General features: G+C 46.0%; 1 protein-coding gene across 7 annotated transcripts in view; it reads right to left on the bottom strand.

The window, feature by feature from the left end:
- Positions 1 to 24,533, bottom strand: part of RXRA (retinoid X receptor alpha) — a 293,199-nt gene that overhangs the window by 60,458 nt on the left and 208,208 nt on the right. For all 7 annotated transcript variants that reach the window (XM_077284768.1, XM_077284767.1, XM_077284770.1 and 4 more), the window contains 2 exons: positions 18,595 to 18,851; positions 10,827 to 10,977 (listed from right to left, as the gene is read on the bottom strand). In XM_077284768.1, the coding sequence (XP_077140883.1) occupies positions 10,827 to 10,977; positions 18,595 to 18,851 (408 nt within the window). The remainder of the gene's footprint in view (positions 1 to 10,826; positions 10,978 to 18,594; positions 18,852 to 24,533) is intronic.

Genomic DNA, 24,533 nt, shown 5'->3' with positions numbered 1-24,533 from the left:
AGATCAGCGGTGACATCACTGAGAATGCCGCCTATCCATCACTAGAGATCAGCGGTGACATCACTGAGAATGCCTCCTATCCATCACTAGAGATCAGCGGTGACATCACTGAGAATGCCGCCTATCCATCACTAGAGATCAGCGATGACATCACTGAGAATGCCGCCTATCCATCACTAGAGATCAGCGATGACATCACTGAGAATGCCGCCTATCCATCACTAGAGATCAGTGATGACATCACTGAGAATGCCGCCTATCCATCACTAGAGATCAGCAATGACATCACTGAGAATGCCGCCTATCCATCACTAGAGATCAGCGGTGACATCACTGAGAATGCCTCCTATCCATCACTAGAGATCAGCGGTGACATCACTGAGAATGCCTCCTATCCATGACTAGAGATCAGCGATGACATCACTGAGAATGCCTCCTATCCATCACTAGAGATCAGCGGTGACATCACTGAGAATGCCTCCTATCCATCACTAGAGATCAGCGGTGACATCACTGAGAATGCCTCCTATCCATCACTAGAGATCAGCGGTGACATCACTGAGAATGCCACCCATCCATCACTAGAGATCAGCGGTGACATCACTGAGAATGCCGCATATCCATCACTAGAGATCAGCGGTGACATCACTGAGAATGCCATCTATCCATCACTAGAGATCAGCGGTGACATCATTGAGAATGCCTCCTATCCATCACTAGAGATCAGCGGTGACATCACTGAGAATGCCTCCTATCCATCACTAGAGATCAGCGGTGACATCACTGAGAATGCCTCCTATCCATCACTAGAGATCAGCGGTGACATCACTGAGAATGCCACCCATCCATCACTAGAGATCAGCGGTGACATCACTGAGAATGCCGCATATCCATCACTAGAGATCAGCGGTGACATCACTGAGAATGCCATCTATCCATCACTAGAGATCAGCGGTGACATCACTGAGAATACCACCTATCCATCACTAGAGATTAGCGGTGACATCATTGAGAATGAAGCCTATCCATCACTAGAGATCAGCGGTGACATCACTGAGAATGCCGCCTATCCATCACTAGAGATCAGCGGTGACATCGCTGAGAATGCCGCCTATACAACACTAGAGATCAGCGGTGACATCACTGAGAATGCCTCCTATCCATTACTAGAGATCAGCAGTGACATCACTGAGAATGCCACCTATCCATCACTAGAAATCTGCAGTGACATCACTGAGAATGCCACCTATCCATCAATAGAGATCAGCGGTGACATCACTGAGAATGCCGCCTATCCATCACTACAGATCAGCGGTGACATCACTGAGAATGCCTCCTATCCATCACTAGAGATCAGCGGTGACATCACTGAGAATGCCTCCTATCCATCACTAGAGATCAGCGGTGACATCACTGAGAATGCCTCCTATCTATCACTAGAGATCAGCGGTGACATCACGGAGAATGCCACCTATCCATCACTAGAGATCAGCGGAGACATCACTGAGAATGCCTCCTATCCATCACCTGAGATCAACGGTGACATCACTGAGAATGCCTCCTATCCATCACTAGAGATCAGCGGTGACATCACTGAGAATGCCGCCTATCCATCACTAGAGATCGTCTGACATCACTGAGAATGCCTCCTATCCATCACTACAGATCAGCGGTGACATCACTGAGAATGCAACCTATCCATCACTAGAGATCAGCGGTGACATCATTGAGAATGCCTCCTATCCATCACTAGAGATTAGAGGTGACGTCATTGAGAATGAAGCCTATCCATCATTAGAGATCAGCGATGACATCACTGAGAATGCCGCCTATCCATCACTAGAGATCAGCGATGACATCACTGAGAATGCCGCCTATCCATCACTAGAGATCAGCGATGACGTCATTGAGAATGAAGCCTATCCATCATTAGAGATCAGCGATGACATCACTGAGAATGCCGCCTATCCATCACTAGAGATCAGCGATGACATCAATGAGAATGCCGCCTATCCATCACTAGAGATCAGCAATGACATCACTGAGAATGCCGCCTATCCATCACTAGAGATCAGCGGTGACATCACTGAGAATGCCTCCTATCCATCACTAGAGATCAGCGGTGACATCACTGAGAATGCCTCCTATCCATGACTAGAGATCAGCGATGACATCACTGAGAATGCCTCCTATCCATCACTAGAGATCAGCGGTGACATCACTGAGAATGCCTCCTATCCATCACTAGAGATCAGCGGTGACATCACTGAGAATGCCTCCTATCCATCACTAGAGATCAGCGGTGACATCACTGAGAATGCCTCCTATCCATCACTAGAGATCAGCGGTGACATCACTGAGAATGCCGCCTATCCATCACTAGAGATCAGCGATGACATCAATGAGAATGCCGCCTATCCATCACTAGAGATCAGCAATGACATCACTGAGAATGCCGCCTATCCATCACTAGAGATCAGCGGTGACATCACTGAGAATGCCTCCTATCCATCACTAGAGATCAGCGGTGACATCACTGAGAATGCCTCCTATCCATGACTAGAGATCAGCGATGACATCACTGAGAATGCCTCCTATCCATCACTAGAGATCAGCGGTGACATCACTGAGAATGCCTCCTATCCATCACTAGAGATCAGCGGTGACATCACTGAGAATGCCTCCTATCCATCACTAGAGATCAGCGGTGACATCACTGAGAATGCCTCCTATCCATCACTAGAGATCAGCGGTGACATCACTGAGAATGCCTCCTATCCATCACTAGAGATCAGCGGTGACATCACTGAGAATGCCGCCTATCCAACACTAGAGATCAGCGGTGACATCACTGAGAATGCCGCCTATCCAACACTAGAGATCAGCGGTGACATCACTGAGAATGCCGCCTATCCATCACTAGAGATCAGCGGTGACATCACTGAGAATGCCTCCTATCCATCACTAGAGATCAGCGGTGACATCACTGAGAATGCCGCCTATCCATCACTAGAGATCAGCGATGACATCACTGAGAATGCCGCCTATCCATCACTAGAGATCAGCGATGACATCACTGAGAATGCCGCCTATCCATCACTAGAGATCAGCAATGACATCACTGAGAATGCCGCCTATCCATCACTAGAGATCAGCGGTGACATCACTGAGAATGCCTCCTATCCATCACTAGAGATCAGCGGTGACATCACTGAGAATGCCTCCTATCCATGACTAGAGATCAGCGATGACATCACTGAGAATGCCTCCTATCCATCACTAGAGATCAGCGGTGACATCACTGAGAATGCCTCCTATCCATCACTAGAGATCAGCGGTGACATCACTGAGAATGCCTCCTATCCATCACTAGAGATCAGCGGTGACATCACTGAGAATGCCACCCATCCATCACTAGAGATCAGTGGTGACATCACTGAGAATGCCGCATATCCATCACTAGAGATCAGCGGTGACATCACTGAGAATGCCATCTATCCATCACTAGAGATCAGCGGTGACATCACTGAGAATGCCTCCTATCTATCACTAGAGATCAGCGGTGACATCACTGAGAATGCCTCCTATCCATCACTAGAGATCAGCGATGACATCACAGAGAATGCCGCCTATCCATCACTAGAGATCAGCGGTGACATCACTGAGAATGCCGACTATCCATCACTAGAGATCAGCGGTGACATCACTGAGAATGCCTCCTATCCATCACTAGAGATCAGCGGTGACATCACCGAGAATGCCTCCTATCCATCACTAGAGATCAGCGGTGACATCACTGAGAAGCCTCCTATCCATCACTAGAGATCAGCGGTGACATCACGGAGAATGCCACCTATCCATCACTAGAGATCAGCGGAGACATCACTGAGAATGCCTCCTATCCATCACCTGAGATCAACGGTGACATCACTGAGAATGCCTCCTATCCATCACTAGAGATCAGCGGTGACATCACTGAGAATGCCGCCTATCCATCACTAGAGATCGTCTGACATCACTGAGAATGCCTCCTATCCATCACTACAGATCAGCGGTGACATCACTGAGAATGCAACCTATCCATCACTAGAGATCAGCGGTGACATCATTGAGAATGCCTCCTATCCATCACTAGAGATTAGAGGTGACATCATTGAGAATGAAGCCTATCCATCATTAGAGATCAGCGGTGACATCACTGAGAATGCCTCCTATCCATCACTAGAGATCAGCGGTGACATCACTGAGAATGCCTCCTATCCATCACTAGAGATCAGCGGTGACATCACTGAGAATGCCACCCATCCATCACTAGAGATCAGCGGTGACATCACTGAGAATGCCGCATATCCATCACTAGAGATCAGCGGTGACATCACTGAGAATGCCATCTATCCATCACTAGAGATCAGCGGTGACATCATTGAGAATGCCTCCTATCCATCACTAGAGATCAGCGGTGACATCACTGAGAATGCCTCCTATCCATCACTAGAGATCAGCGGTGACATCACTGAGAATGCCTCCTATCCATCACTAGAGATCAGCGGTGACATCACTGAGAATGCCACCCATCCATCACTAGAGATCAGCGGTGACATCACTGAGAATGCCGCATATCCATCACTAGAGATCAGCGGTGACATCACTGAGAATGCCATCTATCCATCACTAGAGATCAGCGGTGACATCATTGAGAATGCCTCCTATCCATCACTAGAGATCAGCGGTGACATCACTGAGAATGCCTCCTATCCATCACTAGAGATCAGCGGTGACATCACTGAGAATGCCTCCTATCCATCACTAGAGATCAGCGGTGACATCACTGAGAATGCCACCCATCCATCACTAGAGATCAGCGGTGACATCACTGAGAATGCCGCATATCCATCACTAGAGATCAGCGGTGACATCACTGAGAATGCCATCTATCCATCACTAGAGATCAGCGGTGACATCGCTGAGAATGCCGCCTATACAACACTAGAGATCAGCGGTGACATCACTGAGAATGCCTCCTATCCATTACTAGAGATCAGCAGTGACATCACTGAGAATGCCACCTATCCATCACTAGAAATCTGCAGTGACATCACTGAGAATGCCACCTATCCATCAATAGAGATCAGCGGTGACATCACTGAGAATGCCGCCTATCCATCACTACAGATCAGCGGTGACATCACTGAGAATGCCTCCTATCCATCACTAGAGATCAGCGGTGACATCACTGAGAATGCCTCCTATCCATCACTAGAGATCAGCGGTGACATCACTGAGAATGCCTCCTATCTATCACTAGAGATCAGCGGTGACATCACGGAGAATGCCACCTATCCATCACTAGAGATCAGCGGAGACATCACTGAGAATGCCTCCTATCCATCACCTGAGATCAACGGTGACATCACTGAGAATGCCTCCTATCCATCACTAGAGATCAGCGGTGACATCACTGAGAATGCCGCCTATCCATCACTAGAGATCGTCTGACATCACTGAGAATGCCTCCTATCCATCACTACAGATCAGCGGTGACATCACTGAGAATGCAACCTATCCATCACTAGAGATCAGCGGTGACATCATTGAGAATGCCTCCTATCCATCACTAGAGATTAGAGGTGACGTCATTGAGAATGAAGCCTATCCATCATTAGAGATCAGCGGTGACATCACTGAGAATGCCGCCTATCCATCACTAGAGATCAGCGGTGACATCACTGAGAATGTCGCCTATTCATCACTAGAGATCAGCAGTGACATCGCTGAGAATGCCTCCTATCCATCACTAGAGATCAGCGGTGACATCACAGAGAATGCCGCCTATCCATCACTAGAGATCAGCGATGACATCACTGAGAATGCCGCCTATCCAACACTAGAGATCAGCGGTGACATCACTGAGAATGCCTCCTATCCATCACTAGAGATCAGCGGTGACATCACTGAGAATGCCTCCTATCCATCACTAGAGATCAGCGGTGACATCACTGAGAATGCCGCCTATCCAACACTAGAGATCAGCGGTGACATCACTGAGAATGCCGCCTATCCAACACTAGAGATCAGCGGTGACATCACTGAGAATGCCGCCTATCCATCACTAGAGATCAGCGGTGACATCACTGAGAATGCCGCCTATCCATCACTAGAGATCAGCGATGACATCACTGAGAATGCCGCCTATCCATCACTAGAGATCAGCGATGACATCACTGAGAATGCCGCCTATCCATCACTAGAGATCAGCAATGACATCACTGAGAATGCCGCCTATCCATCACTAGAGATCAGCAATGACATCACTGAGAATGCCGCCTATCCATCACTAGAGATCAGCGGTGACATCACTGAGAATGCCTCCTATCCATCACTAGAGATCAGCGGTGACATCACTGAGAATGCCTCCTATCCATCACTAGAGATCAGCGGTGACATCACTGAGAATGCCGCCTATCCAACACTAGAGATCAGCGGTGACATCACTGAGAATGCCGCCTATCCAACACTAGAGATCAGCGGTGACATCACTGAGAATGCCGCCTATCCATCACTAGAGATCAGCGGTGACATCACTGAGAATGCCGCCTATCCATCACTAGAGATCAGCGATGACATCACTGAGAATGCCGCCTATCCATCACTAGAGATCAGCGATGACATCACTGAGAATGCCGCCTATCCATCACTAGAGATCAGCAATGACATCACTGAGAATGCCGCCTATCCATCACTAGAGATCAGCAATGACATCACTGAGAATGCCGCCTATCCATCACTAGAGATCAGCGGTGACATCACTGAGAATGCCTCCTATCCATCACTAGAGATCAGCGGTGACATCACTGAGAATGCCTCCTATCCATGACTAGAGATCAGCGATGACATCACTGAGAATGCCTCCTATCCATCACTAGAAATCAGCGGTGACATCACTGAGAATGCCTCCTATCCATCACTAGAGATCAGCGGTGACATCACTGAGAATGCCTCCTATCCATCACTAGAGATCAGCGGTGACATCACTGAGAATGCCTCCTATCCATCACTAGAGATCAGCGATGACATCACTGAGAATGCCGCCTATCCAACACTAGAGATCAGCGGTGACATCACTGAGAATGCCTCCTATCCATCACTAGAGATCAGCGGTGACATCACTTAGAATGCCTCCTATCCATCACTAGAGATCAGCGGTGACATCACTGAGAATGCCGCCTATCCAACACTAGAGATCAGCGGTGACATCACTGAGAATGCCGCCTATCCAACACTAGAGATCAGCGGTGACATCACTGAGAATGCCGCCTATCCATCACTAGAGATCAGCGGTGACATCACTGAGAATGCCTCCTATCCATCACTAGAGATCAGCGGTGACATCACTGAGAATGCCGCCTATCCATCACTAGAGATCAGCGATGACATCACTGAGAATGCCGCCTATCCATCACTAGAGATCAGCGATGACATCACTGAGAATGCCGCCTATCCATCACTAGAGATCAGCGGTGACATCACTGAGAATGCCTCCTATCCATCACTAGAGATCAGCGGTGACATCACTGAGAATGCCTCCTATCCATGACTAGAGATCAGCGATGACATCACTGAGAATGCCTCCTATCCATCACTAGAGATCAGCGGTGACATCACTGAGAATGCCTCCTATCCATCACTAGAGATCAGCGGTGACATCACTGAGAATGCCTCCTATCCATCACTAGAGATCAGCGGTGACATCACTGAGAATGCCGCCTATCCATCACTAGAGATCAGCGATGACATCACTGAGAATGCCGCCTATCCATCACTAGAGATCAGCGGTGACATCACTGAGAATGCCTCCTATCCATCACTAGAGATCAGCGGTGACATCACTGAGAATGCCTCCTATCCATGACTAGAGATCAGCGATGACATCACTGAGAATGCCTCCTATCCATCACTAGAGATCAGCGGTGACATCACTGAGAATGCCTCCTATCCATCACTAGAGATCAGCGGTGACATCACTGAGAATGCCTCCTATCCATCACTAGAGATCAGCGGTGACATCACTGAGAATGCCACCCATCCATCACTAGAGATCAGTGGTGACATCACTGAGAATGCCGCATATCCATCACTAGAGATCAGCGGTGACATCACTGAGAATGCCATCTATCCATCACTAGAGATCAGCGGTGACATCACTGAGAATGCCTCCTATCTATCACTAGAGATCAGCGGTGACATCACTGAGAATGCCTCCTATCCATCACTAGAGATCAGCGATGACATCACAGAGAATGCCGCCTATCCATCACTAGAGATCAGCAGTGACATCGCTGAGAATTCCGCCTATCCATCACTAGAGATCAGCGGTGACATCACTGAGAATGCCTCCTATCCATCACTAGAGATTAGAGGTGACATCATTGAGAATGAAGCCTATCCATCATTAGAGATCAGCGGTGACATCACTGAGAATGCCTCCTATCCATCACTAGAGATCAGCGGTGACATCACTGAGAATGACACTAGAAGGGGTTCGTACGATCATCACAAAAATCAGATATTACAAAAGCAAAAAGCAAACTAGAAAGACAGCTTCTAATGGAATTGACCTCGGCTTATTTCTCAGGGATGGAAGCTTTTATATAGATTACATATGTGTTTGCCGTTTACCAACTGAAACGAGAAGCTTTCCACTGGCAAAATAAATGATGGATCTCGGGTCATTCAAAACACTGAGCGATAACCTTCAGAGAGACAAAAATCCATTTACCCTGCAATATTCTCTACCAAACACAAAGAAAAAAAGTCACTACCTACAGTAAAAAAAAACATGAAGATACGGACGAAGGATGCAAGCAACGTGCACAGAGAGAGAGGCAAAATGTGCAGAGCAATCCCAGGCTATAATCGCTGGGAACTATCAGGCCCAGCAGCGTTATCTCGTGGAGGACAGCAAGCACCACAGTAGTCACCAATTATTAATTTTTTTTTTGTTATATCAGAGTAATACATTTTTGTAGTGCTGTTAGGGAATTGTTAGTTAGGGAATTCCCCATCTACGCAATAACGCTATAGACTGGGTTAGGTTACTACACACTGAAGCCACTGGGAATATCTCTCATCTGCGAGGACCAGGTATGTGGCTGGCATGCCCACGCTCACTGTACAGGACTCCCATGTGTTTTTTTCCTTTCTCACCATTAGTAAAGATGGTGTGTTGTCCATTTCTTAGCAGATGTAACGAGGGTAGTGCGGCTCTGAGGAATGTACTACAATAGACAGTTCACTTTATCTTCTTAACCACTTGCCAGACACAATGGAGACAGACATGTCAGGAAAGGTCCTGGACCGCTCCATGTGACCCTCACCACAACTCCCCAAGCTACACACAACTTCCTTTGAAGATTTCATCAAACGTAAAAGATTAAATGCTCTGAATTCAGCCCCTAATCAGGTCCTGATATTGGGAAAAGCATAAATAAAATAACGTGATATCGACCAAATCAGTAACGAGACACAGTAAGAGAAGTCAACTGCATGGACGACAACAATCCCTACCAGAAGGTGACACCAGAGACGAAGCAAGAAGTCAGCAGTGAGTGCAACAATGATCCCTACTAGAAGGTGATACCAGAGAAAAAGTAAGAAGTCAGCAGCGAGAGCAACAATGATCCCTACCAGAAGGTGATACCAGAGATAAAGTAAGAAGTCAGCAACAATGATCCCTACCAGAAGGTGACACCAGAGACAAAGCAAGAAGTCAGCAGTGAGAGCAACAATGATCCTTACTAGAAGGTGATACCAGAGAAAAAGTAAGAAGTCAGCAGCGAGAGCAACAATGATCCCTACCAGAAGGTGATACCAGAGATAAAGTAAGAAGTCAGCAACAATGATCCCTACCAGAAGGTGACACCAGAGATAAAGTAAAAGGGCAGCAGCAGGAGCAACAATGATCCATTCTAGAAGGTGACACCGGAGACTTGGTAAGAGGTTAACAGCATGGACAACAACTATCCCTACCAGAAGGTGACACAGGACACAAAGTAAGACAGGTCACTAGAGCAGGTGACACGGAAGACCTGGTAAGAAGGCAACAATTATTGCTGGCAGAAAGTAAGCACAAAAGACATGACCTCCTCCACCTGAGGGTAACATGAGACACGGTCACTAGAGCAAGAGACAATCCCCACTAGAAGATGGCATAAAAGACATCGTAAGAGAGGTCACTAGAAAGCTCACAAGAACAGGTGATCTACACACAAGACATGGTAAAAAAGAAGGTCACTAGAGTGGGCGACAAAGATCCTCACATATATAGAAAGAGACGTCTTCACCTTGTGATCTAAGAATCTGAAGAGATCAAACAGATGGTTCTTTACAAAAATCTGTCCCAACGATCTACACGTCGTTCCTGTGCGCACTACACATAAAAGTCAGGATCACACGAAAGGATGTTGAGAAGCACAGCACTATGTCGGGTATTGTAGCCGGTCTCCATTCATGTGACTAGGACTGACCATAATGTGGGAGAGATATTCAGCTACATGTGCCGGATTACAGGCTCTATTAATGGCCCTTACTTACTTTGCGCTGTAGACACTTTCTGCGCCTTGTCGGACAAGAAACCAAGCTTTCCGTTTGACAATATGTAAAACTGTGGTGAATATTCCTGGCAGAGAAGTCAGCTAAGAAGAGTAGACCGTGTAAAAGTTCTCCAGATTTATCACAGCATGAACCACTATAATAAATCTTTGGCTTTGTCAGATTGTGTAAGTTTGCACTAAGAATTACACCCTTCTTAGCCATAGATACATCTTTACCTGAAGATCTGTCCCCGCAGATGGCACAGATGTGCTTTGTGAAGGCCGCCATAGCTCCTGAGGGGTGCATTGGCACTTTAAGGATGCCATTTATTCCTGGTGGAGGCTTGATGTCCTCTGTGCTGCTGACTGAATTCATGGGGGAATGCAGCTGAAACAAGAGGCAGAGAAGGAGCAGTTATTAATATTGTGCACATTATTACATTTTACATGATTCAAAACACAATGAGAATCGCTGAAATCCGGTAGCAAATGATGAATAATGAATAATGTTGGTTGACTTTCCCATAGGCTTAATTGTAAAGAGCATTATGCCATGAACAATGTATATTACGGATCTGGAGATTGGGGATCTACATCCTACTAGATGGTGGCCCGATTCTAACGCATCGGGTATTCTAGAATATGTAGGTAGTTTATTTATGAAGATTTAAGAATAATGCAATGAATACATAGGATTTTCCAGGTAAAATTATATTATTATTATACATTTTTATAGCGCCATTTATTCCATGGCGCTTTACATGTGAAATACGGGGCAAATATAGACAAATACATTAAACATGAGCAAAAAACAAGGCACACTGGTACATAAGGAGGGAGGACCCTGCCCGCGAGGGCTCACAGTCTGCAGGGGATGGGTGATGATACACTAGGAGAGGGCAGAGCTGGTTGTGCGGCGGTTCAGTAGGTTCAGGATCACTGCAGGCTGTAGGCTTGTCGGAAGAGGTGAGTCTTCAGGTTCTTTTTGAAGGTTTCTAAGGTAGGCGAGAGTCTGATGTGTTGGGGTAGAGAGTTCCAGAGTATGGGGGAAGCACGGGAGAAGTCTTGGATGCGGTTGTGGAAAGAAGAGATGAGAGGGGAGTAGAGAAGGAGGTCTTGAGAGGATCGGAGGTTGCGTGTTGGTAGGTACCGGGAGATCATGTCACAGATGTATGGAGGAGATGTTGTGGATGGCTTTGTAGGTCATTGTGAGGGTTTTGAACTGGAGTCTCTGGGCGATAGGAAGCCAGTGAAAGGCTTGGCATAGCGGAGAGGCTGGAGAATAGCGGGGAGACAGGTAGATTAGTCGGGCAGCAGAGTGTAGGATGGATTGGAGTGGTGCCAGAGTGCTAGAGGGGAGTCCAGAGAGTAGGAGGTTGCAGTAGTCGAGGCGGGAGATGATAAGGGCATGCACTAGTGTTTTTGCGGTGTCGCGGTCAAGGAATGCGCGGATCCGGGAAATGTTTATGAGTTTGAGGCGGCAGGAGGAGGCAAGGGCTTGGATATGTGGCTTGAAAGAGAGGGCAGAGTCATTAAATTTCATTGCTCACAGAACTTAACACAAATGAACAAAATTATTAAACAGATCATCAAAATATATAAACCATTACATGAATATCTAACTGTATTTACCATAAATAGATCATCGGACGAAAGGAGTACATCAACACTATAATATACTTGTGCGTGGAACTGTGACTGAAAACTTGTTCAGTAATCGTGAGTGAACTATGTGGCACTGTGACTGACAGAACTTGTTCACTAAACGTGAGTGAACTACGTGGCACTGTGACTGACAGAACTTGTTCAGTAAACGTGACTGAACTACGTGGCACTGTGACTGACAGAACTTGTTCAGCAAACGTGAGTGAACTATGTGGCACGGCGACTGACAGAACTTGTTCAGTAAACGTGAGTGAACTATGTGGCACTGTGACTGACAGAACTTGTTCACTAAACGTGACTGAACTATATAGCACTGTGACTGACAGAATTTATTCAGTAAATGTGACTGAACTACGTGGCACTGTGACTGACCGAACTTGTTCAGAAAACTTGACTCAACTACGTGGCACTGTGACTGACAGAACTGTGCCTGTCGCTGATTGGTCGCGCCAGCCGCCCACAACCAATCAGCGACGTGGGATTTCCGTTACAGACAGAATTAGATGATTATATAGTAGATTTGGACTAAGCAGTACTGCACATACAGGACCGCCACTCCATCGCTGGCTGTGGGGGCAGAGGTCTAACATCCTCACTACTGGGCCCATAGAAGTGAAGTGAGCGGTGCACACCACTGCACGCCTCTGCGCCAATCGATATTTAGCAGTGAATGTTCACGGGATCACACACACATTACCAGGCCATTCCCACAGGATATTCTGCTCCTGGTTCTAAGGCTTTCCAGTCATAGATAGATAGATAGATAACGCTAATCACAGTATAACACAACTTTCTCACCATTTGTGTTTCAGTTTTCATTGTTTAAGCTCTTTGCTTGCTGTCAGTGAAATGCAGAAAAAAAAAACACCATCCAGATGACACAAGTGTGCAGGCCATCAGTGCTGGGAGAGCTGACACAAATGTGATGGCTGCACAATGCATCGTGTGCGCAGCAATGACTGTTCCTGGGCACTGTTCACACCACACAAGCTGTCATGTTCTCGCCACCCTTAATCACTGTGCAGAATGTACAATCTGTGAAGAGGGACAATGTGATAAATTGAGGATTGAGCTATGAAGGTGCCGGGGGCAGAGTCCCATCTTCCCCAAAGCAAATACACATAGGAAATTTTGGGAAGAGCGTGACGCCAGCTTTCATTAGTAATCCTCACCACTTGTGTTTTTACACAAATCCTCGTTATATATCAGTCACTTAATTGCCCAAAGTATTTTATGACTCTAAAAATACAAATTTCTTGTAAGCATTTGTGCTGAGACGGCTTGTTCACTGTGCCACCATAAAGCCGATGTAACCCCTCTGGGCTTTATAATCCAATTCGCCCGGATGTCCTCTTCACCAGGAGATCTTACACCATATAAACTTTCGCACCCTCAGAAAGAAAATAATGGAAAGAGCTGAGATGAGAGGCAGCGCAATGTGAGACACACACTCATCGCCTAATCAGCTTGCCCAAGACTCTGGCAGGCTCTCTGCAACATCAAAAGCAGCTGGACGGCAGCGAGCGCAGGCGGCGAGGGGGAGACACAGCTCTGGAGGATCACAGGCCTGCACCAAGTCTTAAGTGGTTTTATCTAATGCTCAGGGAGGGCGATGATTCCATGTCAGGTGGGAGGACTGTACCTAAGATGTGGAAATGCAAGACAGGAGATAAGATAATCATCCTCTACATTACTGCACAGCTGCCAGCAGTATGTAGTCAGGATTACACCTCCTGTCTCATCAGAGACTCAGGATCCGCCATGCTTTACACTGCAGCCTTTAAACTTAAGGTACCGTCACACTAAGCGACGCTGCAGCGATACAGACACAGACCGCTCTCCAGCGACCAACGATGCAGAGGTCCCTGGGTAACCAGGGTAAACATCGGGTTGCTAAGCGCAGGGCCGCGCTTAGTAACCCGATGTTTACCCTGGTTACCAGTGTAAAATGTAAAAAAACAAACACTACATACTCACCTTCGCGTCCCCCGGCGTCCGCTTCCTGCACTGACTGTGAGTGCCGGCCTTAACAGCAGAGCGGTGACGTCACCGCTGTGCTGTGCTTTCACTTTACGGCCGGCGCTCAGTCAGTGCAGGAAGCGGACAGCGGGGGACGCGAAGGTGAGTATGTACTGTTTTTTTTTTTTTACATTTTACACTGGTAACCAGGGTAAACATCGGGTTACTAAGCGCGGCCCTGCGCTTAGTAACCCGATATTTACCCTGGTTACCATTGTAAAACATTGCTGGCATCGTTGCTTTTGCTGTCAAACACGACGATCTGACGACCAAATAAAGTTCTGGACTTTCAGCAACGACCAGCGATATCACAGCAGGATCCTGATCGCTGCTGCGTGTCAAACACAACGATATCGCTATCCAGGACACTGCAACGTCACGGATCGCTAGCGATATCGTTTAGTGTGACGGTACCTTTAGATGCTCAGCATAAAGTAGATACATGATGAGATGATATCCATCAAAGAAAGTAACAAAAAAAATAAATGAACAGAAAGATGTTTAAGAATGAAGGAAATTAACCTATAAGCGGATAATAGGCTGGAAAGCACGGCATTGTATATAGATACAAGTATCCAATCATCAGCACACAAAGTAAAGGGTGAGATGCACATAGATACACGTATCCAATCATTACACGTGACTAAAGGGTGACAGACTCTTTAAAAGCATTTTCACCTAACGCTATTTATCACCTATCAGACTATATGACAGCAGCGTGTTCTTTATAGAAGATGGAGGGACCTTCCGATGGTTTCAAGGACATGAAATAAGAATGCATTATCGCCTGTTATGTAAGGATGGATGAATGCCACCATGAAGGACACAAGGGCTGTACGCAGAGAAGGAGAAACGTTCCAGACTTCAATCTTCAAACCCCCTAATATTAAAATATCACAACCCTGAAACAGGGCTAAAAAGAGCTGCATGAAAAGCCAAAAAAGTGCAGATGTGTGCTCAATGCCAGCTGGCTGCTCTTTGAGTGGAAAGTCAGAGTAACCTCTCCAAACATTTGTAGATCTGTTGCAAAAATTTGGTCAATATTCTTTATGTAAATTCATTCTTGAAAATATAAAAGCACCAAAACCAGAGAGGGTCGTGCTGTGGTCTTAGTTCACCTATTGTAGCATCCTAGGACCGGGAAGCTCTCATGCTACATATCTAGGAGTTACACTTTACTGCTTACTAGTGAATATACAGATGTCACAGGAGATCATGCTGTATCAATAGGAAGTAGATGGCCCCCATTATAAGACTCCAGCCTGATGTGACATGCGGGTGGTAAATATACAGCAACTCTATACCTGAACATTATAAATCTAACGCATCAGACACCAAGGGGACAAATATTTAAGCTAGAAACATCTCTGGTTTTCATTGCAGCTCTGGAGAGACTTATGACTTAATTCCACCCTGCAGCAAGAACGCGCACACTCCTTGCAGCTCCACATGTTATCTGGGGTAAGTGCATTGTTAACAGGTAAGATCAGCATCCAGTCCAGATGTGTGCAGGATAATGGCGGAAACTCCCAGAAATGAGAGCTCAGTGGCCGGCGAGGGAGGATAACTGCTGGTCCAAGACTGGTGTTCTAGAGACTGACATCACCCGGCAGAGAAGTGTATATATATCCCAGAGAAACAAGCCCACTGGTGTCTCCCATAACCGCAGGAGTGGACACCCCGAGCTCATGTCACAAAAGTCCCATCACATTGACTTGTCGGCCCTATGGGGGTGCAGCAAACAGTGAGATGTATTACTGCACAGTATCCAGGGGGCTGCAATACATCTTCCTCATCCCGCCATTATTCCCTATTTCATCCCATATATTATCACGATTGAAGCCTTTAATAAGGGAACAGTAGATGAGGCAAATGCACTAGTCGGCACTTCCTTTCTTCAGTCTGACAGGATGGTGGTCCTCCTAGGTGGCCCTAGTACCCTGGGCGCCCCTTCACATTCCAGACCACGCGAGATGTTGTGTGACTATCGCTAATGCTCTTCAGAGTAAGAGACATATGTTGGAGAGATCCGGCACAGTCTTATTGGCTTGTTCTCTGTAATCACTTAAGAAGGTCTATGACATCGGAGGGCGAAAGTCTCAACCATCGTATCTTGCACGCACCTTCCTGATAATCCATCAAAGACACAGAAAACATTATCACAAGATCTGGGGGGCAGTGCCCGCAGTTGTCGCCAGTGTCAGACGCTATATACTAGCGCAACCTGGAATTGCAGCCCGTGCCCCGCTGGATATGTAGAGTCCTCACATCCAGTAATGGCACTTCTGTAATGTAACCCATGGACCAGATTCAGAGGCGCCTGTTACCCGGATGACACATGTAGCAGCTTCATTAGGAAAGTCCCCTTTTCAGTCTCTCCGGAGGCTTCCTACCACAGCACTTCTGGAATAACGGAATATACACACTGAGGGTCACATATATCACAGTTTGCACAGGACTAGAGCAATCCCAGGATATCTGTTACTACTGAACCACGTTTGTGGTCTGACAATATGGATGGCACATTGTGCTAGTAATTTCCATGTAATACATAAAATGAGCCTCCTTATTTAGATCAGGTGCCACAATGCCCTTCTCCGCCTGTACCTATCACTCCCACAATGCCCTTCTCCGCCTGTACCTATCACTCCCACAATGCCCTTCTCCGCCTGTACCTATCACTCCCACAATGCCCTTCTCCGCCTGTACCTATCACTCCCACAATGCCCTTCTCCGCCTGTACCTATCACTCCCACAATGCCCTTCTCCGCCTGTACCTATCACTCCCACAATGCCCTTCTCCGCCTGTACCTATCACTCCCACAATGCCCTTCTCCGCCTGTACCTATCACTCCCACAATGCCCTTCTCCGCCTGTACCTATCACTCCCACAATGCCCTTCTCCGCCTGTACCTATCACTCCCACAATGCCCTTCTCCGCCTGTACCTATCACTCCCACAATGCCCTTCTCCGCCTGTACCTATCACTCCCACAATGCCCTTCTCCGCTTGTACCTACCACTCCCACAATGCCCTTCTCCGCCTGTACCTATCACTCCCACCATGCCCTTCTCCGCCTGTACCTATCACTCCCACCATGCCCTTCTCCGCCTGTACCTATCACTCCCACAATGCCCTTCTCCGCCTGTACCTATCACTCCCACAATGCCCTTCTCCGCCTGTACCTATCACTTCCACAATGCCCTTCTCCGCCTGTACCTATCACTCCCACAATGCCCTTCTCCGCCTGTACCTATCACTTCCACAATGCCCTTCTCCGCCTGTACCTATCACTCCCACAATGCCCTTCTCCGCCTGTACCTATCACTGCCACAATGGCCTTCTCCGCCTGTACCTACCACTCCCACAATGCCCTTCTCCGCCTGTACCTATCACTCCCACCATGCCCTTCTCCGCCTGTACCTATCACTCCCACAATGCCCTTCTCCGCCTGTACCTATCACTCCCACAATGCCCTTCTCCGCCTGTACCTATCACTCCCACAATGCCCTTTTTGAAACCAAAAATTGCCTATAGGTGCAGCTCTCATCATCATCCATCCGCCTTCGGGTAATTCTGGACACTCCTGATCCATCACTACAATTCCCCATCATTGCTGCTTTCATACCACTACTCCCATCCTCTGCATAGTACATCATCACCATATATCCTCTGTGGCAGTGGTAATTGAGATTTGAGAGCCATGTTGTGGCTCATTAGGGAATGTTATTATGACTTGTGGTCGGACGTGGCAGGACGCTGCAGATTGCGCCCGGTCTTGTAGAAGGTGCCAATGTCTGGGTGACAGGTGGCAGTCAGCTGCTGGTGCCCTGTTGCTTATTATAGTGTAAGCACTTTACGTCTGGGAGGGGGGGGACCAGAGGGGATTTGGACATTTAGATAATCTTTCCGCTCGTCAACCCACCCACCTAAGCAAATCCCGTGTTCATTAACCCCTTAACTAGATTTACTTCTTTACATGAGGATATAATCTGTGCAACATGTTCCTGACAGACGTCAGAGTCCGTCCACACGATTGTAGGTTTTACACAATATCTCAAATCTAAAGGAAGGGTCTAATTCCAAATACATTTAAAAGGATAGATGGATGTAGTATATTGCTCCGTGCTGGCAGCCATATCAAGCAGGAAAAGAGAATTTAGTGTCCTAAATACAGTGAATGACAGAAAGTTCAAAAAATGTCCTGCCCTCATGATCACTGCTGTGCAGTATCCCGGATTACAGGACAGGAAGACTGATGTGCACAAGAGAATATATTCCCCCAATTTACAACCTAGAGTTACAACCACAACAAACTCACCTGAGGACTGTTGGTGCCATAGCCCATGCCTGGTGCAGACTGCAGCGACATTGAGGGCCCCAGGGGCGGGCTGATAACTGAGAACGGTGGACCCATTCCATTGATGGGAGAGCCGAGAGGTGAGTGGAGCTGGGTTGGGGAGCCCAACGATGAGCTGATCCCGGAACTGCTGAGCGATGGATGCAGCAGAGGCGTGCTCATAGACCCACGGAGACTCGGAGAGTTCAGGGCGGTGGAATTAACCTGGGTGGAAAAATCTGTGAAGTAAAAAAAAACAAAAACATCAAGATCAATGGCTGGAGACAAAGCAAAACACATCCTCAAATTTTGAGAGAAAAATCTAGGAGCCCCCATGATTTATGGTTGACCTGGATGCAAAGACGTCCAAAGCAACCTAAAAAGGGATCCAGGATGACAAAATGCTCCTGATCATGGCTGTTTTTTTCCAATAAAAGAGCCACTCTTGTCCACAGGTCAGCCAGGTTATTGCAGCTCAGTCCCATCCACTTAAATGGGACAGAAGCACAAAGCTAGACCCAACCTATGGAAGGCGCTGATTGTACAAGCAGCCATTACTCTACCCCAACTACTACATAGATAAAGCTGTTTCTATTGATGTGGAGGGGATGAGCACATTAGGATACATGCCGACGATTAGGAATTGATGCTGTGTATTTATGCAGTGTGAAACCCGCAGCGGCCAGATCTTTCAGCATAGTGGATGGGATTTCTAGAAATCCCATGTCCACGATGTTTGTGCAGACACCTGCAGCTCACCCCTGGAGACTGACATGTGGCGCATCTTTCAAGACTGCAGCATGTCAATTTCTCTTGAGAAGATGCTAGTCTCTGCAACAGAAATTACATCAATAGAATATGGTGAATCCGCACGGTTCAGGGATCACATGCGGATCTACCTGAGTTCAATAGAAGACAGTGTTTTTGGAAGCAGAGAACATATGCTGTGTCAAAAGCGCTGCTACTTCGGATCATGGGCATATAGCCTTAAATGTTCTTCAACTCTGAATACAGTATACAAAGTCCCAGCAGACTGGAATTGTAGCCTTTGTATAAGGTGAGGAAATACATCCTGGCGCTCAGCCCAGTCCTGATCCCGGTGTGATCAGTTATTAAATCCATGGATAACTGAGAAATGACGTCAACCCATGCACGGTCTCTCTTCATGTAACACATCCCATGTGTGTCATATGTAAAGGCATATGCTTTATTTCAATGCCTGGATGATGTCGTGTCATTTATTGTTTAGGGCCCAACCTGGGGCTCACCAGCCTGGTATGTAGCATGCAGCCAATATGTTTTTGTGCATTCATCATCTCTATATAAAAGCAATCGTCAATTCTAAACCTGAAATTATAAAGCTACGAGTGCATTTCTGAAGGATGTCTCCAAAAACACATTATTATGACAGTATATAGAGAGATGTATGAGGCAGATGTTCTGCAGAGGAGGACGCAGACTATGTAATGCCATAGACATAGGCAATGGGAACAGTCTTGACTTGTCTCTATATGGAACATGGTTCTCCAAGAAGGCTAGAATGGTCCACAGTCACTTTACAATCACTGTCGCATTAGAAAGCTATAATATACCAGGTTAATGTTCTTCTCATGACACAATGTGCACAGCCACCACAATGCTTGACAACATGACAGGACGATAATTCTTGTAACACACGGGGCCCTGTCATCGCACTGGAGTATAAATATAAAGCGGAGGAAATAGGATATCCATGTATTGTGTAACATTCATCCTACATATACACAGAGGTCCGAGCACTGGAGACAGCGAAAGTCATTAGGAAGGAAGTTAATGTTATATTTTTGACCTCTGAAATCAAAGATTCATTTTTGCTGCACTCACTATTCTGCTGGTGCTGTCACTGTGTACATACATTACATTACTGATCCTGTACTGATCCTGAGTTCCATCCTGTATTATACTCCAGAGCTGCACTCACTATTCTGCTGGTGCAGTCACTGTGTACATACATTACTGATCCTGTACTGATCCTGAGTTCCATCCTGTATTATACTCCAGAGCTGCACTCACTATTCTGCTGGTGCAGTCACTGTGTACATACATTACATTACTGATCCTGTACTGATCCGGAGTTCCATCCTGTATTATACTCCAGGGCTGCACTCACTATTCTGCTGGTGCAGTCACTGTGTCCACACATTACATTACTGATCCCGAGTTATATCCTGTATTATACTCCAGAGCTGCACTCACTATTCTGCTGGTGCAGTCACTGTGTCCACACATTACATTACTGATCCTGTACTGATCAGAAGTTGTGCTGGTAATTTGCATTCTGGGAATTGTCTGTATACCAGCTACTGTGCAGGAATTGCCTATGTGCACTATAAGCATTAAGCTAATAAGTTGTGTATATCCCTACATGCTATTTGCCTGTTTCCCAATAACAGAACTGTGCATGCAGCTCTGGAGTATAATACAGGCTGTAATTTGGAATCCATGTTATAGAAGTCATGCTAACTTTGTATATAAACAGACGGTTGATAAATACTTAAAAAACGAGAAGTTAAAAAATGCAACAATGTGGAATAAAATACAGACTTGACAATCCTCTGTGGATTGCAGACTGATGCGTTTTGCCTTCACTGATACATTGCAACAGTCAAGAGATAGGGTGATCTATTTATCTCACAGAGGATTGTCTAGACTGGAAATATCTGTAGCCCCAGCTGTGGGAAGTATTAGCTCTTTACAGCCTCTGGATATAAAAGGAGAAAGTTCAAATTCATCTTGAAAATGAAACACAAATTCCAACTATACAGAGAAGCCTTTTACGCGGAGCTACATTATGGGCCGGTTCTTGGCTTTTTGCACCACATACAGTAATATTGTACAGGGACTGCTTTTGATCAGCTGATGTGTAAGTCACAGGGCGTCTCACCCATCACTAGATTTCCCATCTATTCCCATCCCTGTTTGCAGCGCATGGTAAAAACAAGCCGGCATTAATTATACATGATGTTCTCACCACAAGTCGTTACACAAATGACTAATCTGGTTTGATGGAACAATTTACACCGCACTCATTAATAATGAACGTTGCAGCCACATGGATTTCAGGAATTTACCCTTTACCGCATCTGTCAGGAGCGGCCTCATCGTATGACCAGAATACAATCTGGTAAGAGCCATTGATTGCACTGGTCAATGGCAAATCAGTCATATTCCGACATAAATGCCATTCATCCTACCCTACAGACATGGCAGAAAGAAAACCATATTAGTTACCAGTGTGATAATAACGCCAGACTGCTGCAGGTGGGCATGCTCACAGCACTGTGTACCACCAAGGTGCCCTGACTCGTGGCTCCGGTAGCCGCCTATACACTATGTTCCAAATTATTATGCAAATGACATTTTTCTCAGATTTTCCTAAATGGTCGGTGCAAATGACAGTCAGTCTAATAAAAGACAACACCCATTAAAGTATACATCAAATTTTATTGAAGAAACCTCCCAATGATAATAATCTCCAAAATGAATAAAAACTCAAAATGCACTGTTCCAAATTATTAGGCACAGTAGAATTTCTAAACATGTGATATGTTTTAACCCCTTAAGCCCCGAGGGTGGTTTGCACGTTAATGACCGGGCCAATTTTTACAATTCTGACCACTGTCCCTTTATGAGGCTATAACTCTGGAACGCTTTGACGGATCTTGGCGATTCTGACATTGTTTTCTCGTGACATATTGTACTTCATGTTAGTGGTAAAATTTATTCTATATAACTTGCGTTTATTTGTGAAAAAAAACGGAAATTTGGTGAAAATTTTGAAAATTTCGCAATTTTCCAACTTTGAATTTTTATGCCCTTAAATCACAGACATATGTCACGCAAAATACTTAATAAGTAACATTTCCCACATGTCTACTTTACATCAGCACAATTTTGGAACCAAATTTTTTTTTGTTAGGGAGTTATAAGGGTTAAAATTTGACCAGAAATTTCTCATTTTTACAACACCATTTTTTTTTAGGGACCACATCTCATTTGAAGTCATTTTGAGGGGTCTACATGATAGAAAATACCCAAGTGTGACACCATTCTAAAAACTGCACCCCTCAAGGTGCTCAAAACCACATTCAAGAAGTTTATTAACCCTTCAGGTGTTTCACATGAATTTTTGGAATGTTTAAATAAAAATGAACATTTAACTTTTTTTCACACAAAATTTATTTCAGCTCCAATTTGTTTTATTTTACCAAGGGTAACAGGAGAAAATGGACCCCAAAAGTTGTTGTACAATTTGTCCTGAGTACGCTGATACCCCATATGTGGGTGTAAACCATTGTTTGGGCGCATGGCAGAGCTTGGAAGGGAAGGAGCGCCATTTGACTTTTCAATGCAAAATTGACTGGAATTGAGATGGGACGCCATGTTGCGTTGGAGAGCCCCTGATGTGCCTAAACACTGAAACCCCCTACAAGTGACACCATTTTGGAAAGTAGACCCCCTAAGGAACTTATCTAGATGTGTGTTGAGCACTTTGACCCACCAAGTGCTTCACAGAAGTTTATAATGCAGAGCCGTAAAAATAAAAAATCATATTTTTTCACAAAAATTATCTTTTCGCCCCCAATTTTTTATTTTCCCAAGGGTAAGAGAAGAAATTGGACCCCAAAAAATGTTGTGCAATTTGTCCTGAGTACGCTGATACCCCATATGTGGGTGTAAACCATTGTTTGGGTGCATGGCAGAGCTTGGAAGGGAAGGAGCGCCATTTGACTTTTCAATGCAAAATTGACTGGAATTGAGATGGGACGCCATGTTGCGTTTGGAGAGCCCCTGATGTGCCTAAACATTGAAACCCCCCACAAGTGACACCATTTTGGAAAGTAGACCCCCTAAGGAACTTATCTAGATGTGTTTTGAGAGCTTTGAACCCCCAAGTGTTTCACTACAGATTATAACGCAGAGCCGTGAAAATATATATATTTTTTTTTCTCAAAAATGATTTTTTAGCCCCCAGCTTTGTATTTTTACAAGGGTAACAGAATAAATTGGACCCCAAAATTTGTTTTCCAATTTGTCCTGAGTTCACTGATACTCCATATGTGGGGGGGAACCACTGTTTGGGCGCATGACAGAGCTCGGAAGGGAAGGAGCGCCATTTGGAATGCAGCCTTAAATGGATTGGTCTGCAGGCGTCACATTGCATTTGCAGAGCCCCTGATGTACCCAAACAGTACAAACCCCCCACAAGTGACCCCATATTGGAAACTAGACCTCCCAAGGAACTTATCTAGATGTGTTGTGAGAACTTTGAACCCCCAAGTGTTTCACTACAGTTTATAACGCAGAGCCGTGAAAATAAAACATCTTTTTTTTCCCACAAAAATGATTTTTAGCCCCCCAAATTTTTATTTTCCCAAGGATAACAAGAGAACTTGGACCCCAGAAGTTGTTGTTCAATTTGTCCCGAGTACGCTGATAACCCATATGTTGGGGTAAACCCCTTTTTGGGCGCACGGGAGAGCTCGGAAGGGAAGGAGCACTGTTTTACTTTTTCAACGCAGAATTGGCTGGAATTGAGATTGGACGCCATGTCGCGTTTGGAGAGCTCCTGATGTGCCTGGACAGTGGAAACTCCCCAATTCTACCTGAAACCCTAACCCAAACACACCCCTAACCCTAATCCCAACGGTAACCCTAACCACACCCCTAGCCCTGACACACCCATAATTCTAATCCCAACCCTAATCCAAACCGTAAATGTAATCCAAACCCTAACTTTAGCCCCAACCCTAACTTTAGCCCCAACCCTAACCCTAACTTTACCTCCAGCCCTAACCCTAACCCTACCCCTAAACGTGACTGAAATACGTGGCACTGAAATACGTGGCACTGAAATACGTGGCACTGAAATACGTGGCACT

This window comes from Ranitomeya variabilis, chromosome 2 (assembly GCF_051348905.1).
Source record: "Ranitomeya variabilis isolate aRanVar5 chromosome 2, aRanVar5.hap1, whole genome shotgun sequence".
NCBI classification, from domain to species: domain Eukaryota; kingdom Metazoa; phylum Chordata; class Amphibia; order Anura; family Dendrobatidae; genus Ranitomeya; species Ranitomeya variabilis.
This window is presented reverse-complemented; position numbering and strand designations above follow the sequence as displayed.